This window comes from Acinonyx jubatus, chromosome D3 (assembly GCF_027475565.1).
Source record: "Acinonyx jubatus isolate Ajub_Pintada_27869175 chromosome D3, VMU_Ajub_asm_v1.0, whole genome shotgun sequence".
NCBI classification, from domain to species: domain Eukaryota; kingdom Metazoa; phylum Chordata; class Mammalia; order Carnivora; family Felidae; genus Acinonyx; species Acinonyx jubatus.
In genome coordinates this window covers 43,322,381-43,342,219 of record NC_069392.1, presented here as the reverse complement: position 1 = coordinate 43,342,219, position 19,839 = coordinate 43,322,381, and the positions used below count along the sequence as shown (strand labels likewise).

General features: G+C 35.7%; 1 protein-coding gene across 1 annotated transcript in view; it reads right to left on the bottom strand.

Moving 5' to 3' along the window:
• Positions 1–4,265: 4,265 nt before the first annotated feature.
• Positions 4,266–19,839, bottom strand: part of MIB1 (MIB E3 ubiquitin protein ligase 1) — a 126,726-nt gene continuing 111,152 nt past the window's right edge. Inside the window, exons 19-21 of the mRNA XM_027068624.2 lie at positions 17,280–17,393; positions 14,760–14,860; positions 4,266–10,842 (exon numbers count right to left, since the gene is read on the bottom strand). Of these exons, the coding sequence (XP_026924425.1) occupies positions 10,702–10,842; positions 14,760–14,860; positions 17,280–17,393 (356 nt within the window). The 3' untranslated portion in view covers positions 4,266–10,701. The remainder of the gene's footprint in view (positions 10,843–14,759; positions 14,861–17,279; positions 17,394–19,839) is intronic.

Here is a 19,839-nt window from a genome sequence, read left to right as displayed (position 1 = left end):
AGCCCTCAGCATTCTTCAGAGGATGGGTTCTCCCAAGCAGGGAAGTAGTAAGATGGAAAGAAGGAACTTTGGATAAGCACTTAAGCTGACTTGCTTTTGCCCCACAGAGGGTACCTAGAGCTGGGCAACACCTCCTCACTCTTCTTTCCCTTTCTTTCCAGAGGAGGGGAGATGGGGGCTGAAGGATCACAGACACAAACTGGAGAGACTGGGTTAGAGGGAACCAATCAGTCTGGCTTGGAATAACTTGGCCAAGACCCTGGAAGGATCCTCACAACTTTCTGGACAACCTGGACCTTCCAACTCATCAAGCAGGGTAGCCCAGAATCGTGACTTTATAGACCACTCTCCCAAGGTGCCTAAGCTCTGGAATGATAAGCTCCTCTTCTTTTCTTTGTGTCTCTCTACAGAGGAATAGGGGAAAAAAGGTGTATAAAGTATTAAAAGTCATTATTAAAATATGAGGTTAGGTGGAGACTTCATACACAGTATGCATATTTGTGTTTTAAAAAAGAAACAGGGTGTCAATATATTCTATGTATTTCCTAACATTAAGATAAAAACAATGGAGAATAAACCATATTATTTACATGGGGGATGGAGGTTGGAAGGGACAGAGATGGAAGGCAGACTTCTTTGAATATATAATGTTTTGTTGAGCTCACTTTGGAATAGTGTACATATTTTACATAATTTAAAATCAAATTCAATAAAGGAATGAATAAAGCAATTCCTAATATCCAAAAGTAAAAGTAAACCTGTGTACCCAGTTGGCAGCATAACTACACAGAATGAGCTATTCCAGCAGGCTTAAAAAACACAGTAATTTGAGGGGCACCTGGGTGGCTCAGTTGGTTAAATGTTCGACTTCAGCTTGGATCATGATCTCACAGTCCTTGAGTTCAAGCCCCGTGTCAGGCTCTGTGCTGACAGCTCAGAGCCTGGAGCCTGCTTCAGATTCTGTGTCTCCCTCTCTCTCTGACCCTCCCCTGCTCATGCTCTGTCTCTCTCTGTCTCAAAAATAAATAAGAACACTTTTTTAAATTAGCTTTAAAAAAACACAGTAATTTGAGTAAATATCCCTAGTGAGATACACACTAATAACAATTGCAGAAAAAATTTTAACTGTTTTCAGAAGCCATATTGTTGGTGATAACATTGTTTTTGTGCAATAAAAAAATACATTTTTTAATGGTTGAAAAGAGATGTAGATATAAGATCAGTGAGGATAAATAGCCAGTAGTCCCAAATTGGAAGTTTGTTTGAACTCATGGTATATTTTTTTTCTTAAAAATGTTTCTAGCTCTTCCCATTGAAAAGGCCAAGAAACAAAGCTTTTGCCAGTATCACACTTGTCTTGATAACTTTAGCTTTATTGTAAGCCTTGTAACCAAGTAGTGTTTGTTCTATGACTTTGTTCTTCCTCAATATAGTGTTGGCTATTCTGGGTCTTTTGTCTTTCCATATAAAAGCTTCAGGATCAGTTTATAGCAAGGTTGCAAGATACAAATATACAAAAATTAACTGCTTTTTTATATATCAATAATGAAAACTCAGAATTTGAAATTAAAAACAATATTATTTACATTAGCACCAAAACCTCTGAAATCCTTGGGTATGTATTATATAAAAAAATATGTACAAGAACCAAATGAGGAAAACTACAAAACCCTCATCAAAGAAATAAAAAATCTAAATAAATGGAGAGATATTCTATCTTAATAAAGACTCAATATTGTTAAGATGTCAGTTCTTCCCAACTGATCTATATATTCAATGAAGTTTCAATCAAAATTCCAGCAAGTTATTTTATGGACATCAACATTTGCTTATTAGTTCCACAAGTTTTCTTGTCGATTCTTTGGCAATTTCTACATAAACAATCATATCATCTGCAAATACAGTTTTGCTTTTTCCTTTCCTACATGTATACCTTTTATTTTCTTTGTCTTGCGGTATTCACTGGGACTTTAGTATAATGCTAAATGAGTGGTAAAGAGGCGATATCCTTTCCTCATTCCCAACTTTACAGGGAAAGCATCTAGTTTCTCACCATTAAGTGTGATGTTAGCTGTAGTATTTTTATAGGAGCTCTTTTATCATATTGAGTTTCTTCTCTACTCCTATTTTACTGAAATTTTTCATCATACGTTTTCTTTTATATCACAAATTGGGATTTTGTCCAATACTTTTTCTCATTCTACTGTTAGGGTGACTTTTCCCTCTAGCATATTGATGTGATGGATTTCATCAATTTTTGAATGTTAAATGAGACTTGTATACCTGGAATAAATTCCAATTGGTAGCAGTGTATAATTCTTTTTATATTTTATTGGATTCAATTTGCTAACATTGTGTTGCAAATTTTTAAATCTTATGTTCATGAGAGATATTGGGCTATGGTGTTCCTTTCTTGTAATGTCTTTGGTAATTAATTAAGGTAATGTTGGCTCTGCTTCTATTTTCTGGAAGAGATTGTAGAGTTGGTATAATTTCTCTTTTAAATGCTTGGTAAAACTCACCAGTGAATCCATCTGGGCCTGCTGCTTTTTGTTTGCAAAGGTAATTAATGCTTCGATTTCTTTAACAGAAACAGGTATATGCAGATTATTTCTCCTTGTGTGAGTTTTGGTATATTTTGTCTTAAGGAATTGTTCCATTTCATTTATCAAGTTTGTGGGCATTGAGTTATTATCCTTTTAATGTCCATGGGATTTGTAGTGATGGCACATCTTTCATTCCTAATATTAGTAATTTGTGGGGCACCTGGGTGGCTCCGTCAGCTGAGTGTCCAACTCTTGGTTTTGACCCAGGTCACAATCTCCCATTTTGTGGGTTCGGGCCCTGAGTTGGGCTCTGTACTGACAGCACTGACCCTGTTTGGGATTCTCTCACTCTCCTCTCTCTGTGCCTCCCCGGCTTGTGCTCTCTCAAAATAAATAAGCTTAAAAAAATACCCCTAATATTAGTAACTTGTATCTTCTCTTTTTCTTAATCTGGCTAGAGATTTATTAATTTTACTGATTGATCTTTTCAAAGAATTAGCTTTTGGTTTTGATTTTTCTCTGTTGATTTTCTATTTCCAATTTCATTGATTTTTCTTATTTCTTCTGGTTACTTTGGATTTAATTTGCTTTTCTTTTTCTAGTTTCCTAAGGTGGAAGCTTAGATGAACAATTTTATATCTTTTTCTAATGTATACAATTTTGCAAGTTGCTTTGTAAGAGCTGCTTTCATGGCATCCCACAAATTCTGACAAGTTGTATTTTCAAAACATTTTTATAATTTCTCTTGAGACTTCTTTGACCCATGTCATTTAGAAGTGTATTGTTTAATCTCCAAAAACTTTGGGATTTTCTGACTAGTATTCTGTCCAATCTCTGGCTTCCAGAACTGTAAGATCATAAGTTTCTGTTGTTTTAAGCCACTACACTCATGGTCATTTTTTTCCGGCAGCAATAGGAAACCACTATGATACTCTTGTACTATACTTGTATACTGACAGCATATAAACTTTTTGAATCTCAAGTCTTTTTTTCAGTACGGGTTGGCCATGGTCAGAGCTCTCTTATTTGGTTGCTTCCCTATTTCCCTATTAAATCAGGGTTAGCATCCCCTGTAAAAGCTTTTTCCAATCTGTATGTCAATGTTCCACTCAAGATGTTAATTGGTGTTCTGTAGGAAGGAAGAAAAGAACAGGAAGGGAGGGTAATACTCTTAAATATAAGAAAAGTAAAGAATGTTTATTTGACTTGAAAATTGGCCTTTCAGAAAGCTGCCATATTTGAGAATGCAAGGACCTGATATAAATAAGGTACCTAAAGCATGAATACACACATTTGATTAGAGCATTAGTGCAGAGGCAGCATTACCTAACAGTCTCATTGATATGTCACCAACTCAGTGATCAATGGCCTCTGTTCTGGATCTTGTCTTATCCTCTCATATTATGCTTATAAGGGGTGTGTGTGTGTGTGTGTGTGTGTGTGTGTTTAACAAAATGAGTTTATCAACTAGTTTTGTTTAAAAGAAAAAAAACCTATTTGCCAAATGATCGCTCTTCAGCAATTAACTTATCTGAAATAACTTCTGGTGTTCTACTTTAATCCATGCATTCATTCTATCTTACAAACTATCACTACTCTGTAATGCACCATTTAAAAGTTTTCACTGTCAGTAAGTTTGGGAAATGCTACACTGTAAAACTAACAAATAATGTGAATTTCTGTGAAAGATGAATGACTATCAATGATAAAAAATATAAATCAGATTTTCTAAAATGTCTTTATTTTAAAAACCTATACAGTTTCAATTTAATAAAAAATATTGCCATGAAATATCTAATTATACAGCAACAGAAATACAGTTAGAGGTTATCCAAAAATAAATTCACAATTTTAGAGTTGGAATACAGATTTTTTTTCAAATAAACAGTTAAAAGATTTTGTTTCAGATGGTTTTCCTCTTGAACATTCCAGATACACATACTGAATTTTTGAACTAGAACCAGACAACCTCTCAATGACAAATAACTGCTTCTATTAACTTGAAAAATAAAATAACTCCAAACCATTCAAATTACTGATTTAGTCACAAAACACTAAGAAAGCCAAATAAATCATTGCTTTAAAATGTATATCTTTAGAACATGAAATCTACATCTGAATTTTGAAAAGGAATAAACTCTGTATAGAAAAAGTTGAGTCTTCCTGACTGGCTGACTTATTTTCTATCAAATTTATCCTATTCAGACTATTTTCACAATATCCTGAAAGAGTGTGAGGTGTTAAAATATGAAAAGCTTCTTTGGCCCTGTAGATAGAGGTACCTTAAATGTAAACAATTGCAATGAGAGCCTTCCAGATGTGGGCACCTATGTCTTATATTGAGTTGGAGATGTATGTCCTTGTTTCTCAAAGACATGATAATTTCCTTTCCAATAACAGATTTGATACATTGAGATATGTCTTCAAATACCTTAAAAATTAAAATTCATATATACTTCTATAAAGAATACTTCAAAAGATCAGAGAAAAGCATTATAGAATGATATTACATCATAAGTTTTATTAATGGTAAATGTTTGCATTAATTTTTAAAAGCTTAGTTCTTGCTAAGCATTTTTTTTAACAAAAGCTAATAATAAGCAAGAATCATTTGCCATACAGAAACTCTATTCACGAGCAAGACTTTAATCAAGTGGGAGCTAAAAAACACTGGGAAAAACACAAAGCAAAAACACTGCTATGCGTCAATTAAATTGCTTTCTATCACACTGAATATATGGTATTTAGAATGACAAGCATACTGAAATTAACAGAAAAACAACTTTGTGGATTCAGGCTAAATATTAGACTAGCATTAAGAAGAACATGCAATCCATTATTTCCCTTAAAAAAGTTTTTTTTAAACCGAATCACGTGAACAAAAGTTCTTTTTTTCATTTGAGGGGAAGACAATCTGTGTTTACCAAACAGATCTTCTTTTCATTTTAAAACAGCAAACTGTATGAACCCTTGCTCTTCTTCCCAGATGCTACTTATACATGACTTTGCATAATGACTTACAGAATTATTTTTCTAGTAACAGTGTCATGGCCATAAATAATCAGTTTTTTAAAAAACAAATATCAAGTGCAAATCTAGAAAACTCCCTTTAAAGAATTACCCAAAGCCAGCACACATGCAGTATTGCTATCACACAAGCTAAGCAATACGCCGTATAAATGTGTGTGATGATACACGCACGCTAAAGACAGCCTTCTATAAAGTTTTAGTAGTGTTGCCAAGTTAATAATTCTTTCAAGGCACTGAAGAATTATGTAGATGGATTTTCCAAAATATAATTAACAATTGCTTAAACTTGTTACAAAGCCCTGAGTCAGAACTTTCAATAGCTTCCTGAAATTATAGATTTCAGACAAAATGGCATATTTGTTTCTTTTATAGAAAATTACAAGACCATTTTGCATTGTGTAGGAAAGAAGTCATGTTTATGAAACAAAGTCATGTAGACCACACAGGAGAAGTAAAACAGCCAGTAATATTATCTTTCTCACACATTTTGTACACGTCAATTACAACCTGTAATTATGGATTTTACGCACCAAAGTGACGTGACAGGTCACCCTTCCTGTACCTACTTGCTTCAATCTTCAACAAAATAAGAATCTCAATTTGAACCTCGGGTTCCCCTCTCCGCCTTAGTCACAAATAAGAATAAGAGCTGGAAAAGCAATACTCTGACAGAAAAGGAGGTAGAAAATGCTGATGTAGCAACTTACAATTTTAATTCATCAGCTCCCCTAACTCGTTCATATTTTTATATTCTAGTTTCATCCACTACTAACCATTTACCAGTAAACTGAGTCTCAATCTAAAGGCTTCCCCCTCATTGTAGCAAAGCAATGTACAAATGAGACATCATTAAATAGTTTTTCCTCAAATTTAATGTTTTAAAGAAGTACAACTATGATTATTAATACTGCTATAGATATATATATATATATATGTTAAAGTTCCAAGGCTATTATATGATTATCAAGTAGTATCAGTATGCATTCCTATCATTAATATTCAAGCAAATAAAATTAGGTTGAGTTTTTGAGAGAAAAAAATATTTTGAGACCGTTACAAGGAGACTTAAAGACAACTGACATTTTTGACAAGGCACACATAGTCTGTGAAAATCTATTACCTTCCCAAATTCAGAGCTAACCTAATTCTAATGTTTAAAATGTGTTTCTCCCCTCCAGCTCCAAATGAAATAACAAACCCTTCCAATTAACAGACATTTAAAATCAACTCAATTATGATTTATAACAGTTGGGAGGAAGGGAAGAAATTCTGTCATCCCTCAAATTTTAAGGAACTTAGTATTAACCGTGACTTTAAATCTTGCAAACACAAACAAGATAATTAAGGTTGTTCCTTGATTTATATTTAACCATAATGCTATTCCACTGGGGGGGGGGGGTGAAGAGAAAAGGGAATTATTGTTCAATGGGTATAGAGTTTCAATCCTGCAAGTGAGAAAGTTCTCCCAGATAGCCGTTTAACAACAATGTGAATATAGTTAACACTACTGACCTGTACACTTAAAAGATGGTGCAGATGGTAAATTTCATGTTATGTGTTTTTACCACAATTTAAAAAAATGTAAAAAAAATTCTATTCCAAATATTCAATTTTTACACAAATTATTACTATAACATTTTAGACACTCTGAGAGGATAGGCGCTTTTCCTTTGGCCTTTTTTTAAAGCCAGATGTATTAAACTGTATAGTTTACAAAGCAATTGTAAATTAAATGACACTAAAAACTGATTAAGAGACCTTTTTTATATTGTTCAATCAAATATACTCTCTCTGCTTACCGCTTTGATGAAATCTACATGACTTTCTTAAACCCCTTTTTTTCTCTAAACTCAGATACTGACTTTTCTTGCTTGCTTGCTTGCAACTCCTTACTGTCTTCCTATCCTACCCCATCACTAAGGGTCCAAAATTCATAATAAACAAAGGACAGCAACTGGGCAACACATAACAAGATTGTGTATTTCTACTATGTAAAAATGACCCAGCAAGTTTATACATTTGAGTTGGACTAGTCCTAAGCAGCATGCATTTCAACATGCTAAAATTTAGTTCCTACAGGCTAAAGCCATCAAAGATACAAATTTAAGAATGCTATTTTCAATATTATCAATTAATGTTATAGCTGGTCAATTTGCAATGTTTAAAATTACAAACACTTTGTCCAAACATGATTTGGTCAGCTAAACACTGTCTAATATCATACCCTACACTAATACAAAGTGATCTTCACTTGAAAAGCCTTCTTGCTCCCAGAAAAATTCAATACATTAGTAATATAAGCAGTAAGAATGTTAAATTATGTGAACAAAAATGACTAGAATAGCACCATCTGGTAAGTTGTGTGTGTGTTTTGGGCAACAAGGCTGACAATCTTAGAGTAAAGGCGAAAATGTGGTAGGAGTAAGGGGATACAGAGAGGGAATCCAAATGCTACTTTAAGACAACTCTTCTGAAACACTAGGAAGAAATGTTATCAGTACCTTTGGATCCCTTCTTGACTACAGAGTTCTTCAAATGTACAACTGCTGCATGACTCAGTGTGTGCTAAATGCTGACCATTTTTCAATGTTGTATATCTAGCCCCTGAGGCCCAAAAAATACATTTTTGAATGACTGTCTGCTGTGTTTTTTTAAATGATTCTAGGAAAAGTAAAAGCTCTTCTGAGGCACAAGATGACAAGCTGATGAGAAGGAAACATACCTAATTGGGAAAGTACTGCTGAGAGACACATAAGAGGTAGCAATTTCAGAGTTAGAAGACAGTCACTTAAACAACTCTGTTCTTAACCTTATTCTTGCTCACAAGCACGAAACAAATTTAAAATAATTTTTCAGGTGCTTGAAAACATGAAGAGAGAAACATTTTGTATTCATTGAACAAATTTCAGAGTGGTACAAATATAGAAAATGCACAAGTACACAACACTATAATCACAGTGACCTTATATGACTTTTGTAATAGTTTATGTTATTGTATTTTTAATTTAGAAGAAATAAACTAGTCTGGAAAATGAAATTGCCCTTTAGGGATGTAAGTTTAAGCACAGCAAGCTCAAAAGACAAAAAAGATGTAAGTAGAGCTCTAGACAGAATTCACTGGCTGGCCAAACTGTGCATGAGTCAGCCAGGTGTTCCCTCCTCTCCAGCTGACCTAGTGGAAAAGAGATGGGCAGCCTATGGCATGGAAGGAAAAAAATCCCGACTGTTGCTATTTTCAAATCTGAAAGAAAATAAGTCTGTTTCTTTATGTGACATCATGTCAGATGCTCTTTTTATAACTTTGAAATATGGCTTAAAAAAATAGCCTCAGTGGCCCTTTATTAGATAACTGAATCCATACAAATTTTCAAATTCAAAACTTATAAAAATTTTACTATTCTAAATGCTAAATTATTTAGCTAACACAGATACGGAATCACCAAGACTACAAAATCAGCCAGCAAAGCTCACCACTGTTTTCACCAGGACTTGCAAAAGCAGCAGCCATTAAATTGCCAGGAATATTCTTAAATTTAGTTGCCGAAATGAAAGAAACAGAAAGGAAGAAAGAAAGAAAAAGAAAGGAGGGAGGGAAGGCAGGCAGGCAGGCAAGAAGGAAGGAAGGAAGGAATAACCAGAATCAAAAGAAAAAAAGAAAAGAAAAAGCTACAAGATAACTATCCTTAGGAGTAAGCTTATACACAGTATATAGTAGACACCATTGTAAACAGGTGATATTTTTATAATCTAGCAGCAATGACCTCAAAACACTTATTTATATGTATATTCATCCTAGACAGAGTAACATTACTCATTCAAAGGGCAGAAAATGATTAGATGCTCTAGAATCAAAAGTTTGAGTTAAAGGAAAAACTGCAGATAATCAGACATATTTCTGTAAATGTCCTGGTCACTCTTTCTAAAGTATTTATTATTAGGTTACTTACTATGTCTTGGATACTGTTGGCAATTTAAATAATATCCTCATTTGTAGATAGAGAGTGTTTTCTTTATAACAAGTCTTAGCAACTGAAAGAAAATGGGAGGGCTTTACGATGTAGGTAGAACCAGTAACACTGTCAGAATCAACAGGAACAAAAAAAAGATTGTTGCCTTGAGACAATGCACTACCCTTCTCAGATCACTGGGGTACTACTCAGTACATGAGAAAAGCAACATGCAACCTCAGAGCCCAAATAGGGCAGTATCATTTCACTGGTCAGGTCAAGCCTGGATAAGTGACCACAGGGAAAACTGAGGTACACTTTTCATACACTTTTTTTTTTTTTAAAGGCTGGCTAAACAGAACAGTGTATAAATTAATACAGGAAAGGCAACTGTTAATGGTCAGTTAAAAGGTACTCTTTCATTGGCTACTTTCCCCCACCTCAGTTCCCCACTGTGACTGCTTATTCTTCCTTTTCATGTCAATCATTCTGAAACTGGCAATTTGATTCAAGTTTAACAATTTTCTTTTTAAGTCTATAAATTAAGCTAAATGCAAAGTCACTACTCTCTCATTCCATGCTTCCATTTACTCTAAGAATTCAGAAACAATCATTTGCATAACTTTTTATCTTAAAAAGATAATCCTCTCTTCAGATAATCTTATCTTCAATATTAACTATGTAAAACTCATATTATAATTTTGTCATTTAATATATGTGGCATAATGGTTTGACTTGCCCTGTTCACTTGATGCATGACTTTTCTGAGTACCTGTGTCAACTGTGTAAAATCACAATAAACTGAAGGACAGCTGATCATAAGGATCTACATTTCTTGAGGTCTAACAAATTTACAAACTATAAGAAAAATGCAATAAAAACAAAAATAACAGGACATTCTTAAAGGACCTTCCCCTTAGAAGTGACAAGTAAATTACCTATGAATTATATGGATTTGATGTTTCAAATTAAAAGAAACAAAAACAAAAACCACAACTTCAAACACTGTCTTATAGAGGGTTTTTTTTGTTCTGATACATTTACAGTCTAATTACACTCTAGGAAAGAAACTATGATATTAAAAATTAGTTCATTAGAACGTCCAACTAGCTTAACAGCTTCACTAAGAGCTCATGACCAAATACTTTAGCTAACAAAAAACACACTGAGTTTCTTAATTAATACAAAAGAATCCTTCGCTCAATAGCCTTGCGACAAATAGGACATTCACTCATTCGGTCTCCACAGAGCTGACACGTTCCATGGCCACAGAGGAAAATCATATTCTTCAAACGATCCAAACATACAGGGCACATGGTCTGGAATGGGAGATAACAAGGTAATAAATGCTGAGACATTTTATATTTTGACATTGTATATAACAACTTTGTAACATTTTCTTTTGTTGTTTTAATCTTTTGTTGCTTTAAAATGTTCGAGAAATTTTTTTTAATTTAAAAATTTTTAAATAGTTAAAGTTATCCCTTTATATAAAATAGAAATATCAGTTGTACTGTCATGTATAAAAGACACTTCATTAAATAAATACCATATAAAACAAAAAATGCAAACGTCAAAATCTAACAGGAAATGAATGAAAAATAGCCCCATTCAGTCTCATTCAGATTCCCCAACTGTGTACTATGCTGTTCTTGTATGAAAGTAACACAATACATCAGGCCTATGGGGGAGGGGGAGCAGTGTACAGATGTCCCTAAAGACACGTGCCACACACTATGATAATATCTTAGCCCTATTATCACTATCACTTTAAAAACGAGCAAACTGGGGCTTCGTGGGGCTACACACCTCCCCACCACAGGCCATAATGTAAACTGGATCATGTGGCCCCAGAGCTCTTGTTTTGAAACATCCTTCACTGGATTACTATTAATGTAGATCCCCTTCAATTAAAAACAATTAGCCTTACTTCATATTAACAAATGTAACTTCATGAACTCAGAAAAATTTAGAAGTACGTTAGGTATACTTTGGTGAAAACACTCTAGGAAATCACATAATTTTTCACAAAAACACATTTTACGTTTTATTTTCAGAAAAACATTTTTTTACCTTACTATACCACAATACTTCATATTATGAAGTCATTTCTATGTTATTTGGGAAAAGTATCCATGGAAAAGTATCCTAAATAACATAGAAATGACATAATCAAAAAGAATTTCTAGATTAATAAACTAGGCCTAAGGCCTATACGAAAATGTAATGATCAACTTTGACAATGATCACTGTGGCAGGGAGGGGGAAGGAACTACAAATCTAATTGTTAGCCCCACCCTTCCAAAGTAAATTTTCACATGTATCTATCTTAAAGCTTGAGAGACAAAGCTGTAGAAAATTGTATATACTTTTTTATTTTAAAAAGCCAAACCAGGGGCGCCTGGGTGGCTCAGTCAGTTAAGCTTCCGACTTCGGCTCAAGTCATGATCTCACAGTCTGTGAGTTTGAGCCCCGCGTTGGGCTCTGTGCTGACAGCTCAGAGCCTGGAGCCTGCTTCAGATTCTGTCTCCCTCTCTCTCTGTCCCTCCCCTGCTCATGCTCTGTCTGTCTCAAAAATAAATAGAAACATAAAAAAATTAAAAAAGCCAAACCAGCCTTTTAGTACCATTAAAATGGTTTCTTTCCCATTAAATTTCCAAGAGTTCTATGCAGTCAATTAGTAACTTCAGTTACTTTGAGATTAATATATTCTTAATAGCACGTGAAATTACACTGGGGTAAGAGAAAGATTGGAGATTTAAATTTTAAAAAGAGTTATTCAGATGCTTTGTCTTGGTTACCTTGACAAAAGTCAAGGACCAAGGTCCCTGCAAGAAATCCCATGAGTCCTCAGAATGAATTTTGTTATAACTGTTTAAATATATTTTTGTGATGAAATCTGGTCATGAATATTATTTAAGGGGAAAGAAACTTCTTTGGAGTGCTGAACTTGGGATAAAAGTAGAGCTGGATTATTTATTTATTTATTTTAAGTTTATTTGAGAGAGACAGAGGCAGAATGAGTGGGGGAGGAGCAGAGAGAGAGGGAGAATCCCAAGTGGGCCCCATGCTGCCAGCACAGAGCCCCACTTGGGGCTCGTACTCATGAAACTGTGAGATCATGACCTGAGCCAAAACCAAGAGTGGAATGCTTAACTGACTGAGCCACCCAGGCGCCCTAAGCTGAATTATTTTTTCAGGACCCATAATAGGGTTCAAAATTATCATTATTCACAATTAATTTTAATTCACAAACAGGAGATGAAATGCTTTTCAGAGAAGACTTGTTCAAAAATCAGTTTTATCTTTCTATAAGGGTCTTATGGGAAAGAAAATGAGATGCTAAGGAGCTTTAAGATTTAAAAAAAATTTTTTTTAATGTTTATTTTTGAGAGACAGAGAGTGAGCAGGGAAGGGGCAGAGAGAGCGGGAGACACAGAACCCGAAGCAGCTCCAGGCTGTGAGCTGTCAGCACAGAGCCTAACATGGGGCTCGAACTCACAAACCGTGAGGTCATGACCTGTGAAGTCAGACACTTAAGCGACTGAGCCTCCCAGGTGCCCCAGAGCTTTAAAAGATTTTTGAAACATTCTATTTTATATTAGAATGAGCTAAATATGTTCCTATTTTTATGTTGCTACATAAGAACTGGTAAATCCATGTTTATCTTTACTCAGTCACCATATAACAAGTATTACTAGGTACTAGATTTCGAAACAAAAACTAGCCAAGTCATAGAGTTTTAATCTTTTCGGATGGGTGCTTAAATTCCTAACAAATACATATGCTTAATTCTTTAATAACTATCTACTATATTACTCTATCACAAGGGTCATTAGTTATCCTATTTATTGACTATATTACTTATAAACTCAGGTAGAAAAGACAAGTGATGACTAACAACTGCATGGCAACACTGATGTGATACCCAAACTAAAGAAATAACACCCTATGCTTCTCAATCTTTTGAATCAGATTTAATTGCTGGGTCAAATGATAAGGTGGGAAGGGAAAAAAGCAGACTTTCTTACTTACCATATATGTAACAAGTTTTAACTAGCTTCTTTATTTTACTGTTGCTGCTATGAAATATTGAGTAGATAAGAGAGGACGTCTGTTGGTATGTATAAGATATAAAGAACAATATAAACCACCACCCAGCTTAAAGCATGGAGTGCTACCCTTTCTTTTGAAGCCCCTCCATATATCTTCCCAAATCCTTTCCATCTACCCATTACTGAAACCCACTATTCTAAATACTGCATTTATCTTTCCCTTGCTTTCTGTTATGGTGTGCGTGACAGAGTGAGAGTGAAAGAGAACATATATATTTTTCCTTTCTACTGAAGTATCACACTTATATAGAAATGTGCACAAATCATAAATGTACCATTTGATAAAAGTTCACAAATTGATCAAATGCACGTAATGGGCACTTTATATCTCTCTATACAGAAACTTCCCTTGTGCCCCACCTTCCAGCCATCCCAGCCAAGAAAACCACTACCCTTGGTTTTAAACACCATCTGTACAATTTTTTCCAAATTTGCACTTCAAAATAATATCCTGCTTAGTTAATATTACAGTGACAAACTTTTCCAAAGTGTTTTTACTAATTTGTACTCCCGTATTCTAATACTGTGTACTGATCATTTCTTTCTTTTTCTTTTTTTTTAAACAGGCTTCACTCCCAGTGTGAAGTCCAACACAGGGCTTTAACTTACAACTGTGAGCTCGAGGCCAGAGCTGAGATCAAGAGTCATTCGCTTAACTGACTGAGACTCCCAGGTGCCCCTATACTGACAATTTCTAACACAGAGTTTTCTACTCAGTCTGGTAGGGAGACAGGCACCTCACTGTAGTTTTCTTTTCTGTAATTTTCCTTTCTTCTACTTCCTCCTCTTCTTTTTTTAATGTAAGCTCTATGCCCAAAGTGGGGCCTGAACTCACAACCCCAAGATCAAGAGTCACATGCTCTACTAAGCCAGCCAGGCACCCCAATTTTCATTTCTTGATTACTACTCTGGTTGAGCATTACTGGTCATCTGTTTGTTTCTTATTTTGGAAAAGGCCTGATTAAATCTTTTAATCATATTACCTTTTACAAACTATTCAAATACTATAAATGATACCCTAATGTGAATCCTACTTACTATGTAAAACACCAACAGCTTTATAGAAAAATATTAAATGCCATCCTTAGAATCATCATTTACCATGAAGAGATCATCATTACCTGCTCCTTAATGTCCTGTAACTGCTGTTGCAACTTTTGCACATCTGCATTGACATTGGTATTATCCTTGTCCTTTTGTAACACAGGAATATTTCCACTTGCTATAATACAAATAAAATATTTTAATGTTATGACTGTTTTGACATAGCAATGACTTTTTTTATTTCTAAAATTATTACTACTTTATTAAAAACCAGACTATTACTAGAATCCCCTTAAAATTTTTTTTTCACTCATGGACAACCAATACAGTAGTGACATTCACATTATACTCCTTCATTTATAATCTTTAAAAAGAAACAGGTTTGCACATTATTTTCTAATTCTATTTAACTCAGCTAGACAACAAACTACACACAGACTTTTGAGTTCTCCGAGGCGCTTCTACTTGCTTCCTTTGGCAAGCTCACAAACACATTCTATGCTTTTTTTCTCTGTTCCTGCATTTTACAAAGCCAAGATGGGAGGCAGCACAGCACTTTAGCCAGTTTGGGCAGCAATAATCATAAAGTCTCTTAGATGATGTTTAGGAGAACACACAAAAACCTAACCTCCTTCCTTTCTTCCCAGCCCTCCTTGTTACTGATTGGAGATGAGGAATTCCATGAAAGAAAAGATGTGATCAGTGGGTCTACTAAACAGAGGGATTTTTTTTTTTTTTTTTTTTTTTTTGAGAGAGAGAGTGAGAGAGAGGGAGAGAACAAGCGGAGGAGGGGCAGAGGGAGAGAGAAAATTCAAGTAGGCTGCGCGCCCAGTGTGGAGCCCGATGTGGGGCTCAATCTCACAACCCTGAGATCATGACCTGAGCCGAAATCAAGAGTTAAACCTTTAACTGAATGAGGCACCCAGGCACCCCTAGAGGGAAATTTTTTATTGCACTTTTCCTACTCTTTAGACTTTTACTCTTTTACTCTAGTTAACTTGTTTCTCTCATTTTAATTCTGCTCTATCAGTGATAAAGACAAAGAGCCCTGAGCAGAATTGGCTACACTAATGTTCTTCCTCGTGCATACATAGAACAAAGAAATCAAAGGTACCATTCCAAGCTTCTATCTAGTGCAAAGATGAAAAATATTTTTATACAGCTATAGTACTGAAAAGGTTGAAAGTAGGGGGCGCCTGGGTGGCTCAGTCAGTTGAGGTTCTGATTCTTGGTTTCAGCTCAGGTCATGATCTCGATGTTTCATGGGTTTGAGCCCCCACATTGGGCTCTATGCTGGCAGCGTGGAGCCTGCTTGGAATTCTCTCTCTTTCCCTCTCTCTTCCCCTCCCCCACTCACACTGTCTCTGTCTGTCTCATAATAAATAAATAAACTTTAAAAAAAAAAAGAAAAGAAAAGTGCTGGAGAGGATGTGGAGAAACGGGAACCCTCTTGCACTGTTGGTGGGAATGCAAACTGGTGCAGCCACTCTGGAAAACAGTGTGGAGGTTCCTCAAAAAAATTAAAAATAGATCTACCCTATGACCCAGCAATAGCACTGCTAGGAATTTACCCAAGGGATACAGGAGTGCTGATGCATAGGGGCACGTGTATCCCAATGTTTATAGCAGCACTTTCAACAACAGTCAAATTATGCAAAGAGCCCAAATGTCCATCAACTGATGAATGGATAAAGAAGATGTGGTTTATATATACAATGGAATACTACTTGGCAATGAGAAAGAATGAAATATGGCCTTTTGTAGCAACGTGGATGGAACTGAAGAGTGTTATGCTAAGTGAAATAAGTCATAGAGAGAAAGATACCGTATGTTCACTCTTATATGGATCCTGAGAAACTTTAACAGAAGACCATTGGGGAGGGGAAGGGGAAAAAAATAGTTACAGAGAGGGAAGGAGCCAAACTATAAGAGACTCTTAAAAACTGAGAATAAACTGAGGGTTGATGGGGTGTGGGGGAGAGGGGAAAGTGGGTGATGGGCACTGAAGAGGGCACCTGTTGGGATGAGCACTGAGTGTTGTATGGAAACCAATTTGACAATAAATTATATATATAAAAAAATAAATTAAAAAAAATTTTTTAAAAGGTTGAAAGTAAATAATTTTTCATCTTTCCACTTCTTTACTGAGTTACATTTCAGTTTATCTACAGTTACTCTGTCCCGAATAAATGCTATTCTATAAAATACTGACATGCGCTAGGTGAAATCTGCTACACCCAAGAATGAGATGTTAACACTTATATAACTGAAAAAATAATTTGTAATATGCTAATTCACCAAGATACTCTAAATTTAATGTTAAAAAAAAGCAAATTTTCTTTAAGCAAGAACACAACAATTTTCTTTATATTACACATGGAGGTTTCTTAAAAAACAAATGCTCAAAGTTCTATAATCATACTGCAAGCTAGAAAAACACAATCTCAAGTTTCCTGTGATAAGAACAAAACCCCATCTGTTCCTCTGTAGACTGAGGTCACGTACCTTGTGCTTCACAAGCCAACATTCTACTACACATGAGAAGAGATGTTCATGAAAGTCCCAACAAGACAGCAAAGTAAGAAAAATACACTTACAGATGTCATCAGTGGCATCTTCTGAACTTTTCCCTCCACAACACATAATGAAAGGCACTCTTCGTTCAACTACTGCCCGGCACTGCACACACTTCTTCATCAGGCTAGCACAGTCTGGAAAACAGCAATAGGATACTTCTTACAAGAGACAAGATGATAAGAGGGTTGGCCTTTTTTGTTCATTTTTAAATTTCACACTAAGATGGGGCACCTGGGTGGCTCAGTCAGTTAAGCTTCTGATGTCGGCTCAGGTCATGATCTTGCGGTTTGTGGGTTCGAGCCCCACGTCGGGCTCTGTGCTGACAGCTAAGAGCCTGGAGCCTGCTTCGATTCTGCGTCTCCCTCTCTCTGCTCCCCCCCTGCTCACGTACGCTGTCTCCCTCTCTCTCTCTCTCTCTCTCTCTCTCTCAAAAATAAACTTAAAAAAAATTTAAATTTCACATTAAGATAAACATTAAACAAGTTCTATGAATACACAATTCTATCTTCTTAAAATGTTATCATCTTACAAATGTATATTCTCTAGAGGCAGCCTCTAGAAGAGAGCACCCCTTGTCATGAAAATAATGACATTTTCTAGTAATATATTGGAATAAATTGTCAAAGTTGTTTTTCTGGGTTTTTAACTGTTTTGTTTTTTTTTTTTTTTTGAGAGAGAGAGACAGGGCATGTGTGAGCAGGGACAGGGCAGAGAGAGAGAGAGAAAGAGAGAGAAAATCCTAAGCAGGCTTTCTGCACTGTCAGAATCCCAAAGTGGGGCTTAATCTCACGACTGTGAGATCATGACCAGAGCTGAAATCAAGAGTCAGACAGACGTTCAACAGACTGAACCACCCAGTCACCACCCCCCTTTTTTTTCCACCTGCAAATAAGCACAATTTTATTTATCCCTTTCAATATGTACACCTTTTATTTTTTTTTCATTTTTTATTTTTTTCATGCCTTGTGCCCTAGCTAGTTTTTTTTTCAACATAATACTTAATTTTATTTTTTTTTAATTTACATCCAAGTTAGTTAGCATATAGTGAAACAATGATTTCAGGAGTAGATTCCTTAGTGCCCCTTACCCATTTAGCCCATCCTCCCTCCCACAACCCCTCCAGTAACCCCTAGTTTGTTCTCCATATTTATGAGTCTCTTCTGTTTTGTCCCCCTCCCTGTTTTTATATTATTTTTGTTTCCCTTCCCTTATGTTCATCTGTTTTGTCTCTTAAAGTCCTCATATCAGTAAAGTCATATGATATTTGTCTTTCTCTAATTTCACTTAGCATAATACCCTCCAGTTCCATCCACGTAGTTGCAAATGGCAAGATTTCATTCTTTTTGATTGCCGAGTAATACTCCATTGAATATATATACCACATCTTCTTTATCCATTCATCCATCGATGGACATTTGGGCTCTTTCCATACTTTGGCTATTGTTGATAGTGCTGCTATAAACATGGGGGTGCATGTGTCCCTTCGAAACAGCACACCTGTATTTCTTGGATAAATACCTAGTAGTGCAATTGCTGGGTTGTAGGGTAGTTCTATTTTTAGTTTTTTGAGGAACCTCCATACTGTTTTCCAGAGTGGCTGCACCAGCTTGCAGTCCCACCAACAAAGCAAAAGAGTCCCTCTTTCTCTGCATCCTTGCCAACATCTGTTGTTGCCTGAGTTGTTAATGTTAGCCATTCTGACAGGTGTGAAGTGGTATCTCATTGTGGCTTTGATTTGTATTTCCCTGATGATGAGTGATATGGAGCATTTTTTCATCTGTCGGTTGGCCATCTGGATGTCTTCTTTGGAGAAGTGTCTATTCATGTCTTTTGCCCATTTCTTCACTGGATTATTTGTTTTTTGGGTGTTGAGTTTGATAAGTTCTTTATAGATTTTCAATACTAACCCTTTATCTGATATGTTGTTTGCAAATATCTTCTCCCATTCTGTCGGTTCCCTTTTAGTTTTGTTGACTGTTTCCTTCACTGTGCAAAAGCTTTTTATTTTGATGAGGTCCCAGTAGTTCATTTTTGCTTTTGTTTCCCTTGCCTCCAGAGATGTGTTGAGTAAGAAGTTGCTGCGGCCAAGATCAAAGAGGTTTTTGCCTGCTTTCTCCTCGAGGATTTTGATGGCTTCCTGTCTTACTTTGAGGTCTTTCATCCATTTTGAGTTTATTTTTGTGTTTGGTGTAAGAAAGTGGTCCAGGATGCTGTCCAGGTTGCTTCTGCATGTTGCTGTCCAGTTTTCCCAGCACCAGTTGCTGAAGAGACTGTCTTTATTTCCATTGGATATTCTTTCCTGCTTTGTCAAGGATTAGTTGGCCATACGTTTGTGGGTCCATTTCTGGGTTCTCTATTCTGTTCCATTGATCTGAGTGTCTCTTCTTGTGTCAGTACCATACTGTCTTGGTGATTATAGCTTTGTAATACAGATTGAAGTCTGGGATTGTGATGCCTCCTGCTATGGTTTTCTTTTTCAAGATTGCTTTGGCTATTCAGGGTCTTTTCTGGTTCCATACAAATGTTAGGATTATTTGTTCTAGCTCTGTGAAGAATGATGGTGTCATGTTGATAAGGATT